The sequence below is a fragment of the Thunnus thynnus genome, chromosome 21 (assembly GCF_963924715.1).
Source record: "Thunnus thynnus chromosome 21, fThuThy2.1, whole genome shotgun sequence".
Classification (NCBI taxonomy): Eukaryota; Metazoa; Chordata; class Actinopteri; order Scombriformes; family Scombridae; genus Thunnus; species Thunnus thynnus.
In genome coordinates, this window is record NC_089537.1 from 13827489 (window position 1) to 13855007 (window position 27519).

The 27519-nt window shown below is 42.1% G+C and overlaps 2 protein-coding genes across 5 annotated transcripts in view; both read right to left on the reverse strand.

Moving 5' to 3' along the window:
- Window positions 1–542: 542 nt before the first annotated feature.
- prdm14 (PR domain containing 14) lies at window positions 543–5306 on the reverse strand. The gene is made up of 8 exons (XM_067577956.1): window positions 4653–5306; window positions 4362–4415; window positions 4095–4255; window positions 3716–3986; window positions 3420–3622; window positions 2876–2977; window positions 1610–1829; window positions 543–1305 (listed from the first exon to the last, which is right to left on the reverse strand). Exons 1-8 carry the CDS (start codon window positions 5284–5286, stop codon window positions 1136–1138), a joined length of 1815 nt encoding a protein of 604 aa, XP_067434057.1. The 5' UTR covers window positions 5287–5306; the 3' UTR covers window positions 543–1135.
- A 2114-nt stretch (window positions 5307–7420) lies between these two features.
- Window positions 7421–27519, reverse strand: part of ncoa2 (nuclear receptor coactivator 2) — a 62479-nt gene continuing 42380 nt past the window's right edge. For 3 of the 4 annotated variants that reach the window (XM_067578893.1, XM_067578891.1, XM_067578892.1), the window contains exons 8-21: window positions 26605–26745; window positions 26145–26292; window positions 24196–25555; window positions 18517–18715; window positions 17949–18155; window positions 16855–17058; window positions 16235–16361; window positions 15693–15867; window positions 15296–15589; window positions 14755–14832; window positions 14100–14565; window positions 13044–13221; window positions 12564–12777; window positions 7421–10772 (exon numbers count right to left, since the gene is read on the reverse strand). In XM_067578893.1, the coding sequence (XP_067434994.1) occupies window positions 10761–10772; window positions 12564–12777; window positions 13044–13221; window positions 14100–14565; window positions 14755–14832; window positions 15296–15589; window positions 15693–15867; window positions 16235–16361; window positions 16855–17058; window positions 17949–18155; window positions 18517–18715; window positions 24196–25555; window positions 26145–26292; window positions 26605–26745 (3803 nt within the window). In that variant the 3' untranslated portion in view covers window positions 7421–10760. The remainder of the gene's footprint in view (window positions 10773–12563; window positions 12778–13043; window positions 13222–14099; window positions 14566–14754; window positions 14833–15295; window positions 15590–15692; window positions 15868–16234; window positions 16362–16854; window positions 17059–17948; window positions 18156–18516; window positions 18716–24195; window positions 25556–26144; window positions 26293–26604; window positions 26746–27519) is intronic. The other variant, XM_067578894.1, reaches the window with a different exon arrangement.

Here is a 27519-nt window from a genome sequence, read left to right on the forward strand (position 1 = left end):
CAATTCATCACTCTTGGCTACACACCAAACAGTAGATGTGTACAAAAGGACACATGGACTGGAGGAAGAGACACACAGGTGAAAACTGTACATGCCCACCACAACACAAACACATATACATGCAGCTATCTGCAAAATGTTAACCCAGAAACCATATAGAGCATAATTTGAGTTATTTAACAACTTTGTACTCTTTTTTTAACTGCACTGATGGACACTATAATGCCACTTTTGGATCATAATAGATGGAATTATATTAACTAGTTTATTTAAACTGGTGAGATAAATAAAATCTCAAACTTTTGTTGCCTTTTCCATTTAAAATGATGCCATAGTTGTCACATTTCTAACCAAAAGCATCAGTGTGTCACTCAAACATTTTGTAAACGTTATCAAAAATAAACTCATGCAGCCCCAAGCCTATTGTATAGTTTTTGCTTTTACATAATTAATTTTAAACATTTTTTTTTAAAATGGAAGACCTGCTTAATACGCACATAAACCACAACCAACAGCCATAGCCTTGTTTTCATGCGCTGACTTTTTATTTGTTATCCATGAAAAAGCTCATAATGAACAAACGAGGACACTTTCGATTTGCTTTTGAGGTCTTACATCACAGTAAAAATATTATCAGACATTATAAATTAAGAGAGAGTATAAGATTTCTTTTTTACACAAATAGACTCAAATCTACAATGAATAGAAATAGCTTTGCTTTTCAAGCGTTAATGATGCAAGAAAACCCAACGTAATAATAATAATAATAATAATAATAATAATAATAATAATAATAATAATAATAATAATAATAATAATCGCTGCTATTGTTATGTTATCACACTGGGTACACAAAAACATTGCAGAGTGAAAGCTTTAAGCCACAAAACAACACAAAACATATAAATAGATTTAGACACATTTTTGCCTGACAATTTAAATTATCATGTACCTCTTTAAATATGCCTGTACAACAAAATCTTTTTTTCTTTTCTTATTTCATCTCATTTATTTATTTCTCATGGTATCACCACAATGTTCCTGTCTTCTCGTGGTATTTGTATCGTCTAAAATCCTCTAAAACATTTCACAGGATCTTTGTCAGGTTTTACTCCATAATTTAGATAATAGACCATTAGTTCCAGGGCCGATATTCTGGGTTTAAAGCTGTTAACCCGGTGTAAGGGAAGTTTTGTCCGGCGTTTTTCTGATTTTTTGGATTGTCCTTCACTGGAAACGCGGAGTCCTCCAATGCTTCATTCTCTGGAGAAGACGGAAGAACTGCGCTGTCCAAGAGTTCCCTTTCTGCAGGGAGAGAAAACAGACCAGTAAATAACCAGTTTTCAAAGTGGGAACAACGAGACATTTCTGTTTGCAACTTACAATATACATATTTCCATATTTAAACAGACACAATACAAAACGTTTCCTGCGAAACTGAATATGAAGAAACCAACACCATAATCAACTTCAATGTATAAATCAAAAATCAATTAGAAATTATTTATGTATATACTATATGCTACATAAGCAGTCATTTTAGCACATTCTATAGCCTATATATGTGTGTGTGTGTATATATATCTATGCTGAAGAAATAGCTTCTTACTTTTATGACTTTTCATGTGGTATTTCAGGCCCTGTTCCTCTTGAAAGGAAGCTCCGCACAGGTCGCAGTTGAAGGGCTTGTCTCTGGCGTGGGTTCGCCGGACGTGGCTGTCGTGCGCGGCGTGGGAGGCAAAGGCCTTCCCGCAGTGCTTGCACTTGAAGGGCCGCTCTCCGGAGTGCTGGCGGATGTGTGTGCGCAAAATGCTGGAGGCAGTGAAGGCCTGGAGGAGGACAAAAAAAAAACACTCAGTAAGGATATTTTTTATGTGTTAAATTCACAATTTTGGCAACAATATTTTGGCAACACTTTGGACAGCATGTGAAGGATTTTAACCGCAGTTTATAAAATAGATAAGCTGGTGATTAGCTAGCTAGCATGCACACCTGTATTTCTATCTCTGTTTAATTAGGCTAAGTAAAATGTTGGCTTTGTAAAATGTCACTTTTAGCAATTGTGTTGTCACCGTTTAATGATAATGTAACAAGTAGGTTATTGCTTAAAATTGTCTATTTTTCGTTTTCTTATTCCCATTTTCACCGTCTTCAACCCTTTAAAAAATGGCTGCAAACCGCTAGTCTCGTGGCGTATTACTTAAATTGTCCGGACAAGGAGAAAAGGGGGATTACGTTAACAAAACCCTCTCTGGGTGCATAAAAAGGGGAGGATATCGAGAACAAAGAACAAAAAAAAACTTCTCCTCATTCCAGGACCGTAAATTAAAAGTATAACCTCGGCAGACAAAAGGGTGGGTGTACATCTGGCGATAATTAGCATGTAAGTGTCTCAGCGGAGCGTGCCCGTCCGCAGAAACAATAATGAGGGGCTCGAGCCAAATGCACCATGAAACGAGGAAGCCCTAAATGGATCCAAAGCTGCTGGTTTAAAAGACGCGTGAAGGAAGAGTGGTGAGGAGGAGGAGGAGGAGGAGGAGGAGGAGGAGCAGAGAAGGCCTGCAGGTCCTGTACTTAAAGAATCAGAAAGGAAACTAAAAAAGATACACTCATTAGAAGATAAAAGCCTCTGACACTTCAATAATTACTAATATAATTCTTCTGCATCTCTTCTGTTTTTTTTTCCCAATCTTAAATTCACATTTAACGTGATTTTTTGATGACTTGAAGTGTTTTAAAATGACAAAATCATGAGAAGGGTACAGGCTACATACAATTATAATACTATACATTTTATAGATTAAACCGGCGGGTAGTGCTTCTGATTTCTGTGCTACAGTGGCATTGTTATGCAAAAGAGGAAAAATCTTCTCACCTTATTGCAGTAAACACACTTGTATGGACGTTCTCCGGAGTGCACACGCATGTGTTTGTTAAGGCTGGACGACTGGGAAAAACTCTTTCCACACACCGAGCACTGCAAATCAGACAAAAAAGTATTTAAATTTAAATTTGCCATCATTTTTACAAAGATATTCTGAAAGATAAACTAACCTAAATTGATTCACACTTTTTCAGTAAGCACGTATACATTTAAGACTGATGCATTTTCTTTAAAATGGTAAAAAAATATGAGTTGCATGTATAATAATCATTTTTTTCATGAATTTGTGTTTTTTTAAATATCTAATTTGGTTGATATTGTTTCGTTGTGATGCTTTAGGCTATATGCTCACAGTAATTTGTCTTTTTACGAGGCCTAATAAAAAAGTGAAGCATCCTGTTCTGAGTGATGCTGTAGGGAGCTGTTCTTTCAGCACCACGCAAACTTTTACATGCACCCATCGACCCTGTAATGGTCTGCTGATGTAATGGTCTGCAGTGTGGGCAACAGACATGCACACGCACAGTTTCATTACCTTGTGAGGCCTGTGTTTCTCGTGAACGTGTAAGATGTGGATCCTTAATCTGTCTCTCTTCTCGAAGGATCTGTTGCAGAGGTGACAGGGGAACTTCCTGTCGCCCTGGTCCACGCAGCGTGTGTATTTCAAATGTTTGTCTCTGTAGTATTTGTATGCAAACACTTTCCCGCATCGGTCACACTTGAACCCCTCACCGGTGTCTGAGGAAAATAGAGGGAAAACATATATTTAGTATGGTGGTAGCAGGAGTTGATTAAAGCAAGAGTTTAATCAACAGAAGGTTAGATTCCGACCTTCAGTGGGAGGAATCACGTCGGTGTCCTCTCTGGGGTCTTTCAGGGTGAGTGGGATGCCGAGGAACTGCATGTAGCAGTCTCCATACCACACAAGCAGCTCCTGGCCTGGCCTGATCTCCTTGCAGGCCTCGTAGAAGATCTGACCCTGGACCTGCACAGCAATCAGGTTCTGTTCCTCTGGGAAACGAGCACACTTTACCAAGGACATCCAGTTCCCTGATCCTCCTCTGCCATCCACGAAATGACTCAACCGGCCATTCTCAAACACCTGAGGGAGGAACGAGAGTGTGATTATGGGATGTAGATTAGGGTAAGGAATTATTCCTAGATAGACAGGACCAGGAACAGGACTTTACAATAAAATTCAACACATTACCTCCCACATCAGAGTGTTATCGTCGTATGTTTTAATCTCGCTGGTATTGACCAGTTTTCCTTGGAAAGGTCCGAAGCGCGTCGCTTTAGGAATGCTGCTTTTGTCTGTGAAAACCCCACAATGGGAGACGTTTCCCCAAGTTGCCCGGAGGAGGGTTAACCCTAAAAAACACAGAATCAAAACAGAGTCAAGCTTCAGTCGTCCCATGATGATATCAAAAACAGAACTAAAGGTAATCTATATGAAAAGAAAGTTGTGTTTTCATACCTTCTGGAAGTTCAAGAGCTTCTTTGTCCAGTGGGAGGATATGACTGTCAGACACTGAGAAGAAATAAACCACGTAAGAAAATTGCAAAATATTTCATGTGTATTCTACATTTCTTGGGGGAGAGATTATTGAGGTAATGTTCATGTGATTTTTGGACGTTCTGGATATTTTTATTGATGCTTATATGATACAAATAAATCCAAAATAGGTCTCAGTTTAAAGGGTGCAATTATTATATGAAACAAAATGAGCATCTAAATATCTAATCATCATGAAAGCAGAGTTCTTACCTTGGTTTTCGGGCAGGGCCACTCCTGATATAGCGTGACCCACGCTGCCCTCCTGGCTGCTGGAGTAACCGTACAGCACCATGAACAAATCATCCTCGCTGAAGTTATAAGATGTGCGCGTTTTTTCTGGCGACACGTCTGCACCCTGGGAGCGAAATAAAGTCTGCTTGGGCGGCGAGGTGGATGAAGAAGATGCACAGGAGGACCTTTCACTGGACGGACTGCTGAAGTCCGAAGACAGCGGACCGGCGGCGTGCTCCGTCACCACGGCAGCCAGCTCCTCAGGTTTGGAGTATAGAGGGTGTCCGGGCAACATCTGGCTCAGGTAGGGGAAGCCGGAGGCGCCCAACATGTGTTCGTGCAGGACCGAGGCTTGGTGGCCGCCCTGGCCGAGGAACGGAGGGGTTCCGCCGTGCAGGCTGAGCTGCAGGGAAGCCTGAGTGTCCGACACCAGACGACCGAGGGATTTGAGAGGGTGGAGGAGGCTGTGCGTCCGCGGGAAGAAGTCCATGTAGTGATGGGGGCCGGGGAGAGGGGCAGGGTAGAAGCCTCGGGCAGGACTGCCCTTCAGCATGCCGGCTTGGTAGCTCTTGTCCTTCAGCACTACAGGGATGCTGGACAGGGACAGCGACATGAGGCTCGGAGGACAAGCAAAGGTTCTAATGGAGTTGGTTGAGTATCCTTCAGAGACAGAAGAGAGGGTGGGAGAGGAAGTGGGGGGTAGTTATAAAAGTTTAATGCAAGAGATCTAAAAAAGGAAACATGACATTAAAAGAGGTTGACCACACCTGAATGAATTATTTTAAATCGAGAAAGCCTTCTTTAGTATTTCAACTTGTGTGATCTCACTTTAACAGATCAAGTCATTTTAATTGGATAACCATTTCAATACATGGAGCAGCTATCAGAAGTTGATATATAGAATACAATAAACAGAACAATGGATTGTAAACTAATTATTAAGGTTCCAAGAAATGTTATTTATCATTTCATGAATACATTGTTTCTTTTTTTTTTTAACTTATCATGAGTTAAAAATATCCAACATTTGCATTTTAAATTTAAAAGCCCACCTAAAAAAATGCTGCAGATGAAATAAATATTGGGCAAATATTGAACAAAGCTATTCCACGACGACGTCTACGATCCGCAATTACATTAGACAGCCGATTTTGCAATATTTCCAGCTGAGAGGACACACACCAGACACGCAGCGCCTTTTAAATGACTGTCCGGTACATGGTGTGCTTTTTAGGAACCGTTTACCAATCAGCTAGTAGATAGAGATACAAATCAGGGTCATGACACTAATTAAAGAACAGTCGACCAGAGCAGAGGTCAACATTAATGAAGCTTTTTATAGACTTTGCAATTACCGCAATCATCCCAAAAAGGCATCAGCAGGAGAAATTGTTGGAGCAATAGGCTCAAAGGAAATTATCATTCCCAAGAAAAATATAGCAATAATATAGAATTTAACAGTAGGTTAATGAAAAAGAAATAAACATACCCCATCTCAATTCTACAGCCCAGTAATTAAACCAAGAACAATATAGGTATATAATTATAAGAACGACTGAGCCATAATCAACTCGTAGCCAACACAGTTTTCTATGCAATGGGTCACTCCAGTGATTTTTCATCAGCTGGGAAAAGAAGCTTACCTTGTTAAATAAATTCGAGATGTTTCACAGTAAAGTTGTCTCTGTCATGTCCACAAGCGTCAGTTTTAAATCAAATACAACAACTCCAAATTCTGCAGGTATAGGCCTACAAACCCGGCAGGTCTAAACTTCAGTGGATGTGTGCTGCAGGAACCTTTCTCTGCGTGTCTGTGGTCATCTGAGGGCAACTTCACTGTACACAGTCAGGTCTGCTGAAGATGCTTCTCAGAAGCTTCTTCCTATTGGTCAGCTCAGCCTCATGCATCTCAATGCTTTTCAGAGGAATACATCTTCTCAGCGACAACCCACCCTGTTAACTTCTCCACACACCAGTCATGCTTTCTCCGCTACAATGAGGCCGATAGAGAGAGGATCCAAAACATTTCCATATGAAGACCCCTACCCCAACACACACACACACACACACACACACTTGATAAGATTTTATCTCAGGGACCCCCAGTGGAGTATAGATATTTGTTATGACTTGGATGTGGTGAATTAGGAAGAGTGGAAACAATGGTTAAAATACAGTAACTGCTCAAAACCTCATTGAGAAAATGAATAAAACTGAAACCAATACTTATTCATATTTTAGTGCGATCCATACTGAATATTATACATCGTGCATTTAATATAAATGAATGCTTTTTAAACGCTTAATTTAAATTATATTCCCATTTCTATACTGTACTGTATTTTATATGCACTGTACCAGATTTAGCTTCAAGCTAATTTTCATCTGCAGTCCCTTACAATTAAAACATACTGTTAATATGAACGAAAATAAGCATAAATAGTATTTTTCACGCTATTTATAGGACGTTATTACTATCTTAAAATGATAAATTCCTCTTTTAAATGATTTACTTTAAAATTCATATTAAGGTATTTCGTATTTTTGCGAACAGGGCATCTCGCTGGAATTCACAGATATTAATATGGCAAATTCATTAAAACGTTTCCACTGACAACATTATCATTTTCTATCGTTTTGATTATGAAATAAAATATAAAGAGACATGGAGGCCTTTAAGGAGGCCTCAGTTCAAACCTCATTCTCCTTCACTTCCAATCACATGAAATAAAAGTCACTCAATTAAGTATTGCAATAACAGAATTCTTTATTTACAAGGCAAATAGCATCAGCGAAGCCATATTAGTTCACAACTTGCATAACTGTGGTTTTAACTTCTCTTGTATATCTAATTTTGCATAAAACGCTCACACACACTAGGGGTACAAAGGTTGATGCGGGTGTACAGTGTGATTCCTGTGAACAATGCAGAAAAAAATCTCAGGAGAACACAACAAGCTTTCTTCAGAAAGTCCATATAGTATATTACATATTGCTTCAATATCCCTATGTATCATATTTTCCATACAAACAGTGAGGGGGGGAATGAAATAATAAAGTCTTCAACCCAACACAGAACAGAGAGCAATGATGAGGGACAGTTCAACTGTGACCAAGTCTCCAGCATCTGAGGAGAGTTGAACAATGCTGCACCCATTCAATATTGTACACAATTCATTATACAAATTTATACAGACAGCGGTGTAATGTACAATAACGAGAACGGACGAAATCTAAGGCATTATGCTAGGGTTTTTAGCATTTCAAGGTTGCATCTTAGCTCTAAGAAATTGGCAGACAATACAAAAGGGCATTTAAAGTTCTTCAAAACCATAAGTTAAAGAGAAAAAATATTTTTGTTTTGTGGGTCCAAAGCCTGGATATTTGTAAGGGGCAAAATCATTTATTTGCACCTGTCCTCATTATAAATGCTAAAAAAATGCATTGCTACCACATGGCTTTTAAGTCTTTTCAAAATCTTGACAATCTTTGGAAATTTGCAAAGGGCTGTGAATAATTCTTTAAAATGGCTCAAAAAGGCTTGCTCTGCACGACTGTATTTTACAATCAAAACAGCATTTATCAAAAAAGTGTGATCTGTTAGTAGGCCTACAGCAAAACAACTGCAGGACATCTGCAATGATGACAACCATTAATGCAGTTTCTTTGTCCCAAAGTTGACTTGCCGCTGCTTCAAATTTATTATTACAGGAACTTAATTTAAAAAAAAAAAAAAAAAAGAAGCAACAATGGGCAACTTCCTATGTAAACACTGAGAAGAGCACGGTGCAACTGTACACCATGTTGTCAACATGTTGACAAGGAACACCATCAGTCACATCTTTAGGCCTTAATGACAATACATTCAGAATGATTCTCTTCCTGTTTTATGCTGCAACATCTATATTAGACCCTGTTAAGTGACATCATCATAAATTACTTGTTTATTATGGGCCTCAAAGCATGCTAACCAACAGGTCGTCTCTCACTATGAAAATAAAAACTTGTGGAATTCAGAAATCCAATTGAAAGGTGAGGATTATTTGGCTTGCTCCAAGTCTGTCCTGGGTTAAAATAGTTGATATAAAAAGTTTTGTTTTTTTGAGGAAAATGTACTTTTGAGGTTAGAGAAGATGACTTGCTTTTGTTCTTGTGAAGGTCAAACCGAACCCCTACTGGGGCACAAGAACAGCATGTCATCACTGAACACTTTATAGTTGAACCAACTGCCTGAGGTCATAAAATATGGCTAAGTGTCTGTCAGAGCAGGTCTCGTGAACCGTGCAGTCTTAACTCTGACCTCTGCTATAGAAGAGTGGCTGGAGGCAGAGAGGGCGCGTGTCAACAGGGGGGACCAGAGCCCATGATCACCTTCTACTTCCCTCTCCAGTCCTCAGCCAATGCTGCATAATCTAATAGGAACGCTGTGTGTGGATGTAGACTTTCTTGGTACAAACTGCAATAAAAAACTGTGTTTAATACTGCATCCAAACGTGGAGCAAAAATGTGTCCTTTTATTCAGGAAACTGTACAAAAATTACAAAAACAAAAACACAAAAAACCCCCAAGAGATTCTCAAGTAATCGTTATTGCTTGTTTACATCACACCAGAACAGTTTGCACCTAGCAGCTTGTATGAAGCATTTTTCACTCCAGACAACATAGAAAGCACACTTCTGTTATTTTTTTGAGTTATTGTATGGCTGTGTTGAATTTGTCCTGTTGTTTTTTTTCTTCTTTTTTTTTTGTGATGTTCTATGCTAAAGGCAGAGAAGCAAGCGATAATCTGTACACTGTATACACAGCACACCCCCTTACAACCCTTCCCTACCTCCCACCCTCACCCCTGTCTGCATCGTACCAGAACATCAGAACGTGAAGGCTCCTACTCCACTTCCCAAAAACAAAACAAAAATAGAAAAAAAGAACAAAAGGAAAAAAAAAAAAAACCTGCTCTGTTTCAAGAGACAGTTGTGACCAGACAGGGGGAACAAAAACCCTACGGAATAAAATAAATAGGAAAGAAAATGTCTTACTTATTGGTATGTACAATCTCTGTAATTCCTTTTAAACCATATTCGATTTTGACATCTTCTTCTGAAACTACAGGACCAAAGTATAATCCATTATTCAGGTTAATAGAAGAATCTTCTCAGAAAGAATACAACCATTACTGTTAAAATTATATAAAAAAGTGCCTTTGTCACACTTTTAGAAATATTTTTCTTCTTGCTACTAGGATAAAGAATAATCTACAATAATTAAAATGAATCTATACAGAAAAATAAAACTTAATTTAATACACTATATAAACCTCTTGACTAAATTAGTCTAATCATACAAATCACCATTCCACTCAAACCATTCTTCTGCAGTGTTTTTCAAGATCAGTTTTTTCAACCATATCTTCATTCTACATCTTAATTCTCACAACAAGGAAAAAAACAAACTAAAATAATAATAATAATAATAATAAAATAAAGAACAGCAAAAAGGCAAAACCGGCTAAGTATTTGAGCTCCGTCCATAATTCTGAACATAACTTGGAGTCTTTGCTGCCATTTTGGAACTATGTGGAAATGTCACAAATGTGTGAGAAAAAGGTAGGACAAAAGAAAAATCAGTGTACGTAATTTTTGAGATGAGATTGTAAATGGCCGCTGTCCACTGAGAGGAATACATTCATCAGAACGAGGGATCCCACCCACTGCTGCCCCCTTAAGTCAGTGTCCCCCACCAGGAGGCCTACAGTAAGTCACACTACGGTGAATGCAGCTGGACAGGCAGACAGACTGGCTCATTGCGAGGCTCTCCTCCAGGAGGGTTAGGCATGTTGGACAGAGATCCACGATCCTTCCCCAGCCCTCTTCACACTCCTGTGTCTGTTCGGGGCCGGGCTCCTCCAGGGCTGCCGAAGAGGCCCTGCCAGGACAGACGGCAAACTTGGGCTGGGGAGACGGGGTCAGGGCACGGCCTGGCTGGTTCAAGGGGCTTTCGGTTGGTTACATGTTTGTACAATTTTTAAAGGGCCGACGTGCTCCTTGCACCAGCTGATCACTGAGGTTCAGGTTAAGAACTCCATAAGGGTCAACAGTATTTCTGCAAAGACACAACACATTTTCATAAATACACAACTCAACAGCACAAGTGATTGGTTAACCTGAACTTGTAGAACTTGAACTTGTCTGGAGTAAATCAGCCACTTTTGCAAAAGACTATAAACAATTAAAAACCATCTTAGAACACACCATCAAACTTAAAACAAGTCAGTAAATCGTGTAAGTCTGCACTAATGGCCAAACGGTAAATAATTGAAATAATCTAAGTGCCAATATATTTCTATAATCCTGGAAGGAGAATAAATCAAGTGACAGATATACTGGTATGTTACAACAGTCTGAAGTGCAGACAATCAAACAGAAGCACCTTGGTTAAATATTTATGACCCTTTATTGGGCTTAAAAGCATCATGGACAACAACAGTGCATTCCACATACCAAGCTAACAAAACCAGTGAGACAAAGGAACAAAGATTAACTTGGCTGACATTAAATTAATAATAATGACCAGGATTGGGGTGCAGATATGAAAAAAAAACTGTCAAGACATCACTCATTGATTGATTAATATCTTGCCAATTGTGTGTATAGAGACTGTGTTGGTTTGACAGATGTAATGCTGTGTTCACATGGATTCACCTTCTGCACGACACGGGAAAAACAAACAAACAAGTCTGACGGAGTGGCAGGACAGCAAAACGAAAAACGCATGGTGATATGTTGCTGTGGTGATGTCATATTGTTTACAAAAGAATGGAGTAAAAATATAGTCCTGTTAAATAAAATTATTTTGTGTCTACCATTTTATGTAATTATACTAGTAAGACATCTAGCTATAAAATGCAGCTTTCTCTTAATATTCTAATGCAAACTTAAAATTAATGTTTAATTCCCTCCAAAATTGCACTTGGTGTATCCCTTGTTTATGTTTGTCTGAAAAAGAGATGATAACAACAACAAAAACAGAAGTGCATATGGGTGCATCCTATTCTGCAAGAGCGCAGAATACGTGATTGTCTATTTTTTCTCCTTGTGTGAGGGAGCGACGTTGACGGGACGGCAAAAAGTTAAAATATTTTAACTTTTGACGGCAATACCATCTACCGTTAACATTGCTGGTATTCTCTGCCAGCCTCATCTAATTTTACCTTCCTGCTCTTGTCCACTAAAATGATATCCAGTTTGCAGTCATCCGTCTGCGTGAATCCATGTGAACACAGCATTAGCTATAAGACGTCACTCTGTCCATGTTAACAGAGCAAGCAAATGAGTCCACAGTCCAGACATGCCAGCCTTTGAACATGATACAGTAATGTCTATATAGTCTAAATGGTCTGGCTCTAAAGTGCCCGCTGCTAATTACATCATTGTCCTCTAAGTTCAAGTCAAGTACTACAACTCTGGCTAGAGGAGTTAAGTAAACTATGGAGTAAATTATTCACTAGCATGGCTGTTCAATGAGTGTACCCAAACACTTAGGGTCTTACGATAAGACAAACGTGTACATAAGCAGCCATGAACAAGGAAAGACGAACCTTTTAGTTTTTCTTGGTCCCGTGATTATGGGGACCCATTTTGTTAACCTCTAAGGCTTAAACTCTGAAAGAGTCTGACTTATAAATCTGAAGTCCTACAAGAGGCTAATGTGAAGGGGCTCCCACTGTGACATTACTGGTCCGCTCTAGTTTGTTTGGAACATGTTTAATGATACACAGCTGTGAAACACTTGAAAACAGCACTAGGCATTTCTCTGAAGCTAAATTTTGGGTAATTCTTGCTCCTTCCAGTACCAAAAGAAGAGTTCATGTGTCTGGGTTGGACTGGTATTTACCTGTTCTTGCCCCATGGAGGGCAGGCCGGGTGAGGGCCCTGAGGCCATGGACGTGACACTCATCTGTCCGGCCATCTGGCCCATGCTGCTCATGCTGCTGGTTGCCATGTTGGTGGCCATGGAGACATTGTTGAGGTTCATGCCATTGCCGTTGTACATGTTGCTGTTATTCTGCTGGGTGAACTGGGGTGATGCCTGTTGCTGTGAGAACATACTGGGGAAAGGGGAGGGAGAAAAGCCAAAAACATTTAATTGAGGAATACAAAGAAGAGTACATGTTCAGGTAAGATTCACTTTGAAGGTACACAATTATTATTCATTATTTATAGTTTCAATTTTCCAATATGCACAACATGATCCAAAGCAAAAGGACAGAAGAAAGTACGTTTTCAATTAAGTTTTTGGACCACCAATGCACCTGATGCATTAAGTATCACGATCTTATGATGAACTGGTTACAGCAATTTACAGCCATGTTACCTGTTCCCTCCCATGTTGCCCTGTGGCCAGCCGTTCATGTCAGGGGAGCCCTGGAAAGCAGCGTTTCCTTGGCCCTGCTGCATCATTGGGGACTGGGTGTGGGCCATGCGAGGAGAAAGCAGGGGGCTCTGTGGTGTGCTGGGACCTCCAAAGCCTCCGTCTGCCTGTTGGCTCATACCTGTGGTGGATGCATCGGAACAGGTCAACCAGACTGAGCCTGCACAAACCTAGACCATTTTACTGAGTAGTAATGTCAGCATTCCTTGTAATTTACACAAACATGCCACATAAAGACAAACATTTTAACAGACAACAGCAGAAAATGAGCAACTGAACAAGCGTGATGACTAGTGTGACCCAAAATTGTCCATTCTAGTCTGCATTCAGAATTACTTGCAAGCCATTGATATTATTACATGCATGTAAGCAGTGAACAGGCAAGGAACTAGGAAGTAAGGGAATAAGGAGGTGGCTGAGGAGAGAAGGGAAAGAGAGAGGTAGGATTGAGTGGAGGTAATAGCTCTGTACGAACCCAGGGGCCAGGATCAGATTAAGAAGTGAAGGATAAATCAAACATGTCATTACACAAATCAGTATTATACTAGATTATCAGATTATGCCCGGATTACACACCATGCTGTCAGATTGACAGACACAGCCTTGATTATTGCTCTGCCTGGTCACAATCTTAAGAGTCAGGTGTCAAAAAATGTATTAAGCTTTGATTGTTGCGCTCTTGATGCCCTCTGGTGGAGAAAGTGTGTATTGCCAGGACACCATTTTGGGCAATGCAAAAACATGATCAACACATACTGAACTCATACTGTATATTATGCGGTAAAATTGAAGATTAAAATAGCCAGTATGATTTTAACTATTCAATGGCAGCTGATTAATGCAGTCATCAGTGTATAACAATAAAAATTAGATGATTGCAGTTACTAAAAAGCGTGATGCTGTGCAACTAGAGTCACATCAACACAGACACAATGGCGCGCACACACACACGGGTTGTAGGGTGAAGTGTGTGGTAGGCTGGGGGTGTGGGAGCAGTACCTGAGTTGGGAAACTGAAAGGCACTGTGCTGCATTTGGGGGCTGAGTACTGCCCCGTACTGTCCGCCCATCATGTTTGTGTTTCCCATCATCATCTGTGAGGAGGAGGAGGAGGAGGAGGAGGAGGTGCCATGCAGGTGGAGCTGGGGGTTGGGGGGGAGAGAGGGCAGGCTGGGGGAGAGAGGGGAGGAGAAGGGGCTGGTAGGGGGAGGTGGCGAGGCCAGGCCTGTACTGGTACCGTAGCTGGGCGGGTAGGGGAACTGCTGGGGGTTGGCCTGGGGGATCCGGGGGTTACTCATGCCTCCAGTGGCCATGTTGGGAGGCAGGTTGAGGCCCTGGGCCCTCATGGCCATGCTCCTTTGCTGTTGGACCTGCTGGACCTGCTGCTGCTGCTGCTGCCTCTGTCTCAGGTGATTACTCAGCAACTCCCGCTGACGCTGCGCCAACATCTGAGCATTGATGGTCCCCTGGTAGAAAGAAGAGGAGAGAGGAATGTATTATAGATGTATATCAAGTTTGTTTACTTATGAATCTATAAGTACAAGGAACACTTAAATTCAAGCCTTAAATTTATTGCATCAACAAACTAAAATAGCATCAACAGTCATAACAACATGTGTATGCAGGTTGTTGTGCTGCTGGCAGCGATGACATACCTGGTTTGGAGCACTGGCTCTAAGAGGTAGGTTCACATTTGACACACTACTCATCTGAGTCATCATTGGCTGACGGTTCTGATAGGAAGAGACGGAGTAAGCGGTTAAAACAATCACCATCTTGTGAGTTGTAATGCAATTTCTTTAAAATCCTTAATTCTTGCAAATTATTCTTTAGTATATAAGTCATAGTAAAGGATTACACACAAATTGTTATCAATAAAATAAGTATCCTACATGAGATATGTGGATTGGAATAATATTACAGATGAATTAACAGTCCTGATAACATTGAGATCTATCATTCGACTAAATTCCTTGAGAGACCAGCAGGTGGCAGGTAGACCTAAATGTCCCAGCTTTTTCTCCTGTGCATAGAAGACCTGCCAAAATGTCAACCTCAAGGATAATTACACAACTTCCATCTGCACGTACAATCACACAGCTACTGATCAAACAGTGTGGTTGCGTCAGAAAGAGTGAACAATCAATGGACAGAATCACCTCCAGCAGTGTCATGTCAGTGTAGATGTGTGTGTACCTGCTGTGACTGTAGCCGGTGCTGGAGCTGCAGCCGTAGTGTGTTGGGCTGGTTGGGGACGCTGGCGGGCCTGAGTCCGGGTCGGGCCTGCATCCTCATCATGGGGTAACCCTGCCTTGGGCCCATCTGGCCAGACATGGGATGGAAGCCTGGCTCTTGCATGGGCGCACCAGGGTAGCCCCTTTGGGCCATGTGGGATGGGGGGGGACCAAATTGCTGGGTGTATATGGGGGGCTTCTGCTCCAACATCATGGAGGGGTCCTGGGGGAACTGGTCCTGCTCCAGTGTCTGGGTCTGAAACAAATCAAAAAACAATGTAAAACCACAAAAGATAATAAAGAAAGTCACTTAAAATCAACACCAATGGATGTGATGACATAGAAAGGATGGAGCTCACCTGTTCTATCAGAGCAGGGATGCCGAGGGCACGATCAATCTCCTCCAAGCCGTCAAAATCTTTTAGTGCGGTGTACAGCTGGGACATCAGGGCCCCTTCATCTACTGCACTGCCTTCACCCGAACTGTGGCCCGTACTACACAGCAAGTCATCTTGGGGTGCTGAGTGCAGTGGCCTGGGCAGAGAGGAGACCAATGTGAAAAATAGCAGATGATGCAGATGAAGGACTAGAAAATAGTTGATTAATTTTCTCAATGAGGAAACTTTGTCCAGTATAAAAATCAGCCGAGATGTGGAGCAATGAAATTACTATGATAATAGAGAGAGAAAAGAGGACAGATATAAAAAGATTGAGAAACTGAAAGGTAGACAAAAGGTCCTTTTACAAGAAAATCATCTTCCTCTTGCCCTGTCCGCACAGATAGTAGATACTCAAGTGTCTTGTGAAAGGATACTGGCATAGTAGCTTAAACCCAGATAGTCTTGAGTGTGGGGTGGTCCTCCTGTTAATTATAACCCATATGCAAGTAAGGGCAGCTTACCTATTCTGGTTTACAAAAGCTGTCTGGTCTATAGGCATCATGCTGTCCGGCCAGGGGGCTGTCTGGTTGGGTGGAGCCTGCTGCTGTGAGAAATGGTGGCCGACCATACTCTCCATGTCAGGTTGGGCTAAATGGGAGAGGTGGACAAAACAACTTAATACAAAAAGGTAGACTGCAGTGCATGGTCACTTCAGCAATTTTCAGTAATATATTGAAAAAAAAACAGGAGAGCATATTCTCTTGAAGCCAGGAACAAGCAGGACACAGGTTCCTCGTTAAATCATGAAAATGTCTATGAATGTGTTGTATACTATACTGCAGCTTGCCACTAGATGGCACCCTTTAAAACTCTAAAAGCAGATTACTGTATATGGGTGAGTTGAGGTCTTTTCCTTTGAGCCTCACCATATGTTTAATTTAGATGGACTATTTGTGTGGTTATTTGGAACTTCTTTACTACAGCTTAATCCATGAATGTAAGTGTTTTCATCTGTACTTGTTATATGGAGTCAGGCTAGAGTTAGAGTGGCTTTATTATGTTGGGTCATCTGAAATCTACGGTGTATACACACACTTTGTCTTCTAATTTCTGACTTTGATATTCTAAGTAACCCTCTCACCAGTGGCCATCATTGGGGACTGGAGCAGCTGCCTGGGCCCTGGCTGGCTGTTGGGCCTCATTGGAGCACTGTTGGGACCCATCCTGCCCTGCATGGCACCTTGCGACCCGGGGCCAGATGCTCCCAGAGGAGGGGCAGAAGCTGAGCCCACCCAGCCCTCCTGCTGCTGCATGCTCGGCCGTGGACCACCCGGACCCATGTGTCCTGGAGGAATAAGAAGAAAGTGACAGTGAGAAACACACCGGGACAGACCTCAGTGGATGCCCTCTGTCCCCATGATGCAGTGGTGCAATAGAAGGGGAAAAGCCAATCTATGCTGTGTGTGTGGGCGGGGGGGTGGGGGTGAGGGGGTGTGGGGGTGTGGGGAAGTGTGGGTGACAATCTATTTCCTGTCACAGGAAGTGAGTCACTGTGCCATGACATGACATGCCACAGACAGAGAGACACACACACATAGGGGGGGCAGGGGTCGTCAACAGAATTTTGTAAACTGGCAGTAAGTGTTAACACAATCATGCAAAAGTATGTAATATGCTTCCTCCACAGGCTTTTCCATTGTGGATGGAAATTATGTATGATAGTGAGCCCAAAATAGAAAAAGACCATTAAACAACCATGATAATAATTTAAATTAATTCAATTCTTAATTACAACCTAATGATTTTAGTTTGATGCCTACTCTAATAGCCACACTACTCAAAGTGCAAAAATTGCTGGGAAAAAAGTTTCCTCTTTCTCAGCTGTTTCCTTTAAGTTTGTCATGAATGTTTGTGTGTACAATCATGTTCATCATTTTTATATTCATAAAGTTACTGTATGTTTTCCAACAGATGCCTAAGGACAATTTGTGTAGGAAGTCCATTCATTACGTAAAAATCTAACTGTGTCCAGGACACTGTATGTCTCACTGTGGGCTGGTCATTTTTTATTTAATCTACACAACTAGATCAGAGCATACTTCATTGTTTGACCAGGCACCTGAACCATGGTTCATGTCTTTATCTGGGCACACCAAGCAACAAAGGGAGCAGCACACACATTCAGACAATAACCCTGTGAAACTGGCACCACAAAAGCATGGCTGTCACACCCACCTGTGCTGACCATGCTGGCCTGGTTAGCCATCATACTGTGACTTCCCACCATGCCTTGCTGCTGTTGCTGCTGCATAAGTGTGTATGGGCTTGTGGCCCTCATGGGGTATTGTAATGAGGGCTGCTGGGGTGACACATTCATGTCTAGAGACACGCTCCTCACAGGCAGACCCCTGCCTGGCTGGCCTGGTCGGACACTGCCGAAGTCTGGAGATAGATAAATAGATTTTAGCCAAATGCCCAAAACTTTAAAAGTCAGTAAAATAAAAGAATTATAGTTCCATAGGTACAAATTTAGAGTGGCAATTGTGTGTAAAAGTGAAAATTCGCACACATTTATTTTGGCGTAATGTGCATGTCAGTTGTGATTACCATCAAACCAAATGACCTCATGATTGAAGAGTATTTTGAGATCACTGTAAAGACAAATCTCGATTATCTTAAACAAGAGGTAGTTTTAAAATTGTGTAGTCTATTGTTTTGCTCTTAACAGACATCTTTCACTCAGGAAAGTGTAAGTTGGAAACCCTGCGGTGCACTTCTTTTTTCAATTAACTGTGGTACTCACTAGTTGGGCCCATGCCAGGCCCGATACTCCTGTGTTGCTGCTGTGCTGCCAGGGAAGGATTGGTCTCGGACATCTGCAGGATGTCATTGATGATATTCTGTTTGTCCATGGGACTGGGCAACGAAACGGGCCGCGGCTCGCAGAAGAGCTGCGACTGGGCATTCTGCAGGTCATTCAGGATGTCATCCAGCTCTGACGACTGGAGAGCACAGGGACAAAGAGGGAAAAGTGTGAGAACAAGAAACAGATGAACCACTTAAGACTTCCATTTAGAAAACCAATTGCTGCTTCACCTGCAGACACACAAACACAAACACACATGTACCATGTATGCACATTTACTGTGAACAAACTTGGTGTGTAAACACAACAACACTTGCATGAGGAGTCTTTATCTGGGAGATGAGAACAGCAGGCTTGGCCTTGTTTATAATACAGCAGTAACCCCGGGATAAAATGGACCACTTTACATCAAATCTAGGCCACACTTCACTTTTACTTGGCTTATCAGACTCACATACTACTCCTTGCTTTCACACACATAGATGTTTTCAGATGTCATATTAATATGGCATTATTAAGTATATGCTTAAAAGTATATGGCTACCTAAAAAGTAAATGTATGGCTAACTGACACTGTCTTCTGCTGAATAACATGAAAGAGCAGCAGGAGGTGGCAGGAGTGTGGTCAGTGCCAGAGTTTGAACTGCTCTCTGCCCCCCTACTGTAAACAGCTGTACCGAGTCTGCCCAATACAGCCCAAGGCTACAATCATATACAGCTGGGCTTTGGACTATCTGGACAGTTTTTGTTTGGCTTTTCACACAACTATCTTAAACAAAGACAAGGCCATGCTGGGATCTGGTTTCACTTGCGGAACTTAAGATTTGAAAGAACTATGAAAGATGAATCTCTTTAACTGTTTTTTTTTGTTTTGGTTTAAGACACTGGCCCTGTCTCCTGTGTATTTCTCCTCTCTGACATACAGTAGTGGACAAAAAAAGACACATCTTACTAAATAATGGAGTCAAACACAACACCAAACCCACTAAAAACACAACTAAACACGAAATACTTAATAAAGTATCAGAGTCGATGAACACCACCCTGCCAAAATATTATAACTTTAATATAACAAAAATCAGCAATTATTAAAGCATTACTGCGCTGACTAAATGACAAAACAATGAAGGTTAACATCAACATCATAGTGCCAATGAGAGCCCTAAGGGACTGAAAGTAAATAAGTTGCAATGGCTGTAATTGGCCACCAGAGTGCAGCACACCTGGAATCACTGACAACTGGTCGTGACTTACTGTACAGCAGGAAAACAGCACACCAGCTCTGTATCAATGTTTTACTTCAATGTTGGAGATGATGACATGTATCTGTTAGGTATGTTAATACTTCTAAAGATAAAAAGGATGCCAACAATGCCTCAGAGAGAGGTTATCTAAGGTACCCGGCAATTTGTGTAAACCTTTTGCTCCTCAACCTTTGAAGATCCTGTTTGAAAAACACTAGCCACTGCAGATCACTCTAAGCAGCAGACAAGCATACAGGATATATGGGAGAGCTAGAGAGAGTAGCAGTGAGGAGTGGGGGGGTGGGGTGGGGGGGGTGGCGGTGGTGGTGGGAGAGAGAGAGAGAAAAGCCCTAATGAGGTCAGGAATGATGTAATGCTGCTGTACGCTCTCAGTTTGCCCACTTCCTCCTCCTCTCCATTTCTCTCTCCTCCCACTTTCTATTCTCTGGACTTCTCTAGTTGCTTTTACCCTTAATGGGTCCTATTTCTATCAATCCCTGTTACTCTCCTCTTTCAATGCATGTCAGTGCATGTAATGCAATCCACGTCGCTGCATCTCAGGGAAGTGTACTGCATTTGGGTAAAACTGCAAGGGATTGTAAGGCCAAATGACCATTATAAAGTATTATGTCTAAAGCCATGTCTTGTTTGCAGATCATAATTTAATATCCTCATGTCAGAACTGTACTCACACTGGAAGAGCAGCTAAGGACACATATAATGATAAAACAAAACATAACTCATAAAACTCAAGCAATAGGAGCAGTCAGATTTCATGTACTTTCAACTGCAGAAATTCAATTGTTTATAGTGACACAATTAACAACGCATCATCTCATGTTTCATACAAAGGGGACTTGCTCCAGAGACAGTTGCATGCTTAGGAACAGCAGAGGCTGATTTCTCACAACAGGATGGCAACGAGGCCCTGCCAAATGTGTATAATTTCTGACAATTTGACTTGAATCCATCTGGGACTCAACTTAAACCAATCACATCTGTAAAAGAATGGTGCTGTTGGCTGATACACTTTCAAATCCCACATTCATTTCAAATATATCCATTTCACGTATACGCTCTGATGTCGATGTGGAATTTAGGGCAGTAAGACCAACATGTCTTTCTGACCTACCCGTGCCATTTGGCAGGAAAGGGAACTAAGAAACAGGGTGGATAAAGCAGAAGTGCCACTGTCAAGTAAGGCAAAAAAGAAAAGTCCTTTCAGGCCACAATCATTTTGGCCTGTTGTTGGCTAAAAATACAACAATTTCACAAAAAACACTGCAAAAATCTACTCTCTCTTTGAAACAGCTGAAATGGAAAATTTCAAAGTCACATGGATGATTGCAATATTATTTGCAATACTGATGTACTTCAATATTTGAAGATTCTATGTTGGGAGTGTTACTAGTCAGCACTTTCTGTTTTTGTTCATGGTTTTTATGATGAGATGAATCATATTACATAATTTTATATTACGTGTTAACATTTCTTTGTTCTCTGACTGATATTTAAGAGCTTTGGACGACAAAAAACTGCCATAAAACATGGGAGTTAATCACAGAAAATCAACTTACGTCGCTCATTCTGCTCTGATAGCGGCATCTACTCAATACATTCAATACATTTCTGCTGAACTGTGGAAACACTCCCCCTCAAATGTCTTTCAGGACACCATAGGCAAAAAGGCTCATCCGTTTTTGAAAACCTTACACATATACAAAGACCCATGTAACGTCTGATAAAGTAGGTATATTTGCCTGTGAGTGAGCATCCATGAAGATGACTGAGGCCAGCAGAAACCACTAGAGGATCATTAAAACATCATATCAGCCTGTATCAGGTGTATTAATACAACCATTATTTTGTTTTCTTAACCTACTTGCTCATATTTAGGGTCATAGAGGGGCTATGGCTATTGTGACCTACATCTGTCATAGTTTTTTAAAAGATAAACTCAATACTGAGATGAGCTGCAGTCATTTCACATGCCAAAGCAATGAACAGCTGACGCTACCACAGTGTGTGTCATGTTCTTTTCTACAACATTCCTGATAATTATTTGCTCACTTGGAGAACATATGTTTCAGGGTCGTAATACAATGAAGAATACAGAAAAACGGAAACACGCAGTGACCTAATTACATGCAGCAAAATATGAATACTGCTGCGGTGCAAGCAGGTTTTTATTAAGCCTCAGCAGACAGTGTGTTTACATGACACAGTGCACACAAACACACACCTATAAAACACACAGATAATCCTGCCTCCCATAGGCCCATGGGACTAGTCTGCTGCACCATACCTATAGTTCCTTCAGCCATCAGCTAAGCAACTACTACTGAGCTCTGCTCTGATTTCTCATTTAGCTCTGCTCAAGCCATCAATAATTCAGCCCTCAAACAATCATGAGGAGGAGAGCGGCAGAGGCAGAGGGCGATGGCGAGAGAACAGTGGGTGAGGTTAGCTGAAAAGAAGGGATGAGTGGACTTTTTAACTAGTACAGTCAGCTTTCACACATGGCCAAGCAGCCATTCACCAGTAAGGAACAGAAACCCACTCACACGTGTAATGGCTCTAATGAAGTCATAAATTAGTCCTTATCTGACAAAGGAAACCACACTTTGTGAAATCTGTTAAACTGGAATCAACCATCGCAATCACTGCTTGAAGCCACAAGTCCTTTAATCTCTATGTAGATGTAAAAACCCAAAATAATGGCATTGTTATTATTGACAGAAGGACAGAAATTATTTTCAATATCATTAGGGTTAGTTCACTGGCCAATTACAGAAAAAAAACCTTTACTAGACATCTCTGTTTCTCTCAATTTCTATTTCACTCTATTGTTTCTTTTATGTTGCTTGTTCTACAAACACACCACTCCCTCTCCCCTCTATCTCCATGGTAGCAGGGAGGACATGCAGGAGCATATGGCTCATCATTTTCACTCAGCCTGCCGAGGCTGGGCTCTCCTGGGGGTATCTACACCTCTCTCATCTCTCCTCCTTTGTTCAGTTCAACAACAGCTCTTATTATCCATCCAATCACCTTTTCCTCTTCTTCACATGTACTCAAGTGGCCGAGCACATACTGTACATATACAGACATTCTGTACCGCTGCCACTCAGTCTGCATGCTAAACACAGTGCAGACAACAAATGTGCCACAAAGAAGGAGGGAGACTATAAGAAAGTGACAAGGATGGTTCTTACACATACCCTCTATGACACTGGTTACACCCATGTTGGCAGGCATTTCGAACGGGTCAATCTGTACCTTATCTGACCTGCTTTTAAGACCCTCCTCCATATAAAACATGCATTTCCACAAAAACGTGACTTTTGTTTATGTTATTGACATTTAAACAGCATGTATGTGACCTAGACTCTCTGACTGGTCTGAGTTAAGGGAGGTAATTAAGGAAATGGAGACAACAAAGCGTGCAAGAGCATTCATGTAATCTTGTGTAATTCTATGTAATTCTGTGGTTTAGCAGTGATGTGTGTGATAGAACTAAAGTCACAGACCTGAGTCTTCAACATGTGTTTAGTAGAGCGTGTCATACACAGGTTTCCTGTATGAAAGGTTATGCCTCTTATGAAACACCGCTTTTCTTTCCTGCATTAGAGAATCAGCAAGTTGGGTTTATAAAAACACTGCCTTTCTGAAAACTCCAATAAGTTTCACCAGCAACACTCTCCTCTGCTCACTCCCTCTTACTCTTTTTCTCCCCTTCTCTCTTTCAGCGCCAGGCATGACCCGAGCTCAGTGCCAAACCTGAGGATTCTGGCCAAATGCAACCAGGATCAAATGGCTGGAGAACCACAGGGGCTCCTTCCAAATGTCACAGTTGTTTGAAGCTGGTGGACAGCTTCCCTCAGCTTGTGCTGCCAACACACAGGCAGTGAAAGGACCAGATGTGTTTATATGTGTGAATGAAAAAAAACATGCATGACGTCTTAAGTGTAGATGACAAAACTGTAAATATGAATGTATACGGTGCAAATGCTGTCTGACCTCTACACTGCCTGACCGTTTGTGAGTTTAGCTGTAGTATTGTATATGGACATGGGACTTGGAGGAGCCAACATCTGCTACCTAACCCAGATTAACACTCAGACTGAAAGAGGAGGCAAGTGGAGCAGAACAGGGCAACAACGATTTGGTTTTTGCAATGGGCTACAGAGAAGGAGGTTACAAAATCAGTTTTAGGGCAGCTCTAGTTCTTTCATCATTTCAAAGATGGAACATGCAGTAAACAGGCTAGTTTTCACACTATACTAAAAAGGGAGCAGAACTGTTTTTAAGGTTTAATAGCTGTCTTTAAGGTACACACAACGAAGAGTCAAGCTTTCTTGTAAAAACTGACCTGTTCAGCCCGGTCATATCCTGCGTCTTGTTTCTCTGCTTTGACAAGAGGGTGTTTGCCCCCTTCAACCTTCACCTCCCCAGGCTCCAGCTTAGGGACCTTGTCCTTCAGTCCAGTGTCATCCTTATCCAGTAGGTAGCGGAGCAGGGCATTGTCCTTCTTTTTGGGGCTCAAGGGCTCCTGCTTAGGGGCCATTTCTGTCCCAGAAGCTGTACTACCAGCACCCTGGTTTGGGTCTTGACCGAGCTCTTTGCCTGTGGCTTCTGCAGTGAGTTTGGCCAGGTCTACAGGGGACGTACTGTTCTGAAGCAGTTGGTGGAGGATCTTGTGTTTTTCTTTAAGGGATGTGGCATGAGTGTTCCCTCCTGCGTGGCCACCCCGGACCCCTGCCCCAGCCTGGTCCTTGCCTTCACCTCCTCCACCAGGGGACAGGGGTGTCTCCAAAGGCTCTGGCTTGGTGGTGAGCAGTTGCAGTAGCTTGGTGTGGCCCTTGTTGTCATGAAGACGGTTGTGAGCGTCGTGGCCCTCAAGGGCCCCATCCCTCTCCTCCTTGGGCTCAGCTAGGCTGCTTTCTGTCTGGCCCTGTGAGTGCCCCTGACCCACCTCTGTGTGAGGGCCAAATGAGTCTCCTGTACCACCAGTGGCACCACTGCTTCCTCCGAGTTTCGACATTAAATGAGTGTTTACCCCTGACCCTTGTGTGACCCCAGCTGGGGAGCCTATCTTCCGGTCCGGAGAGCCAAGTGTGTGTGCATGAGGGGGCCCATGCCCGTGTCCTACACCGTGGCACTCGCTAAGAGCCTGCAGAGCTGACAGAGAACTGCTAGTGTAGCTGTTACCATGGGTGCTAGTCGTGGTACTACTACCTGCACCACCAGGCCCTCCAGCACATATCCCCACCGGGGAGGGCGAGTGCAGGCCTCCTGCTACACGAGGGCTGCCTGCTCCCCCAGGACTCCCACGGTGCCTGGGGGACAGCATAGAGTTCTGTTGAGGTGGATGGGGTCCACCGGCCGGGCTGGGGCTGGCACGAGATGGGCTGTTCATTCTCCAGTTTGGGCCCTGCTGGGGTGGTTGCATGCCCCCAGTGTGGTTGTGTGGTGGGGGACAGCCATAACGGTAGCTCTGCATGTGGCCCCCCATTGCTGCTGGTTCTCTGGGGCCAGCAGGGCCTGGAGGGGAGAAAGGCGTGCTGTTGCTGCTGATGGTAGTGTCTTGGCCCTGAGGTCCTGATCCTGGCAAACTGCCTGGGGTTGGAGGAGTCATGGAGGGAGTGGATGAGTTCATTGGTTTGGGAGCCATCCCTGTGGCCTGATTGCCAGGACCCATGTCCTGGCCCATTCCACATACTGTCTGCTCCCTAGAGGTGAAACAAAAGAACAGATTTCAACACTTTTCATTACTAAGCATTTTTTTCAGAATTGAAAAATAAAGTGTTCAGCCACTGCAACATCTTTTTATGAATAAATGTAACACTATTTATAAAAAAGGTGATTTTATTGCCAATTTTTTTCTTTTTTTCCCCTTTCAAATATGTTTTATTACATCAATTTTTATGCAATATACAACCAACATAAAATCACTTTTTTTCAAAAATGATTTTTCAGCAAGCACTACAATTTAAATCCTGTTAACCTCTAATATGTTGGTAGAAGACTAAGTAATGATTGGGCAAATATAGCCCAAACTATTGGCACAGCTAGATACCAAAAGAGGAAGTTGGGAAAACCTGTTATTTTGTCTTATTTGGGTGGACTAACTTTCATGGTGAACATCTCCTGAGACCCAGGCCACTGGCAAGCATGACTTTCCATATTATCCCATCCAGACAGAATGCATTAAGCCATCAGGTCGTGCTGCAGGGCACCAGCAGGCTAAAACACGTAAGGAAGTTCATGCTGCAGATTTGTGTCTGTCTTTTTGACATAGGTGTAGGTAGTGAGACATACCTCTGTAGAATGTGCAGGGACATGTAGAGCTGGGGTTCATTGGTGGCAGGTGAGCGCACCAGTTTGCTCTTGGTGTGGGCTGACACGATGGTTCCATCAGAGAGGGAGAAACGGTAGATGGGGCTGAACGCTTGGCCATGGCGGAGCACTAAGGACACATATGAACTTACATCGGTACAGGTAGGGGCACACACACAACGTTTTTTGCTTTGATGATTGATTTGTATACATGTAATTAAAATCTCAGTCTGTTTTCAGTTTCTTTTTGTAACTGCATTAAAACTGCTATTGGATTGAGGGTCTTAAAGCAGCAGGAATCCCTTTCAAGGCTATTGCACACCGATTGAAACATGGTCAAATCATCATTTTATACTCATGCAGTCATCTGACAATATCAGATAGACTAAAAACTAAAAACCAATAACTACATACAATAGTCATTGCAGTTTAGTGACATTACCTTCCTGCTGGTGTCTCTTGGCAAAAGACATCTCTCCGTCGTTTTGTAGGTGAAACCTCTGGATGCAGCGCCTCACCAGATCCTCCCAACCTGGCTTCATGGACGCCCGCAGCAGACTGGTATCCAGGGACGTTATCTTACCTTAACAAAGCAATCACAGGGGAACGGATTAAGGAAGCCTTAGTCAGACACGGAGGTAGGGATTTCTATACAAATGTAGAAAATCCACACCAATTGAGTTGATGGGGATTTAATGTATCTCTTCAAGATAAATTCTAGAGCAGATGCTTGCTGACTAGAAGATGCTCTCCGCTTGGCCACTCTGTTGCACAACAACTCTGTGGCTAGATATTGGTTGAAAAAAAGCAATGATATACTCATCACTCATTTGATTCCAACTTGTCAAAAGCTTTGGCTAGACATTTCTGCTGTTAGGATTTTAGAAACTCAACACAACAGGTAGAAGGATTCATTTCATAAGTCACCAGGGCAGCTCAGGCTCAACTATCTTTAGAGCTCAACAAATACAAACATGCTACGTCTGTAAACACACTCACTCATAGCAGTTTAACAGTTGTCCCTCACTGGGTTGCAATCTAAATGGAGGCAGTGATGCATTTAAAGGACTGACAAGGCGACTGCTGTGTGAATGACAGCTGTAGGGACTGAGTAACAACTTGTCATACAGATATTCGTAGCGGGAGCCTTCTGTACCTGTATCCAACAAGCTCTCATGGACACAAGCAGATTACAGAGACAATATTATTTTTTTAAAAAAGTTTTTCTAAAAATGATGAAGAGAAAATTATAACTTAAATCCTGAATGTGAAAATTATTATATTTATTTTATCCTGAATTGTGCCGACCTAATATACAAGCATATGACTCTACAGCAGGGTGGGTGGGGAACTACAG

Excerpts from the sequence above, each read along its gene's own strand:
- prdm14 (XM_067577956.1), bottom strand. The coding sequence starts at position 5,286 with ATGTCGCTGTCCCTGTCCAGCATCCCTGTAGTGCTGAAGGACAAGAGC. Across the intron at positions 1,830-2,875 it reads AGTGTGTTTACTGCAATAAG|GCCTTCACTGCCTCCAGCAT; the intron begins GTGAGAAGATTT and ends GTCCTCCTCCAG. Across the intron at positions 1,306-1,609 it reads CCACATGAAAAGTCATAAAA|AAAGGGAACTCTTGGACAGC; the intron begins GTAAGAAGCTAT and ends CTCTCCCTGCAG.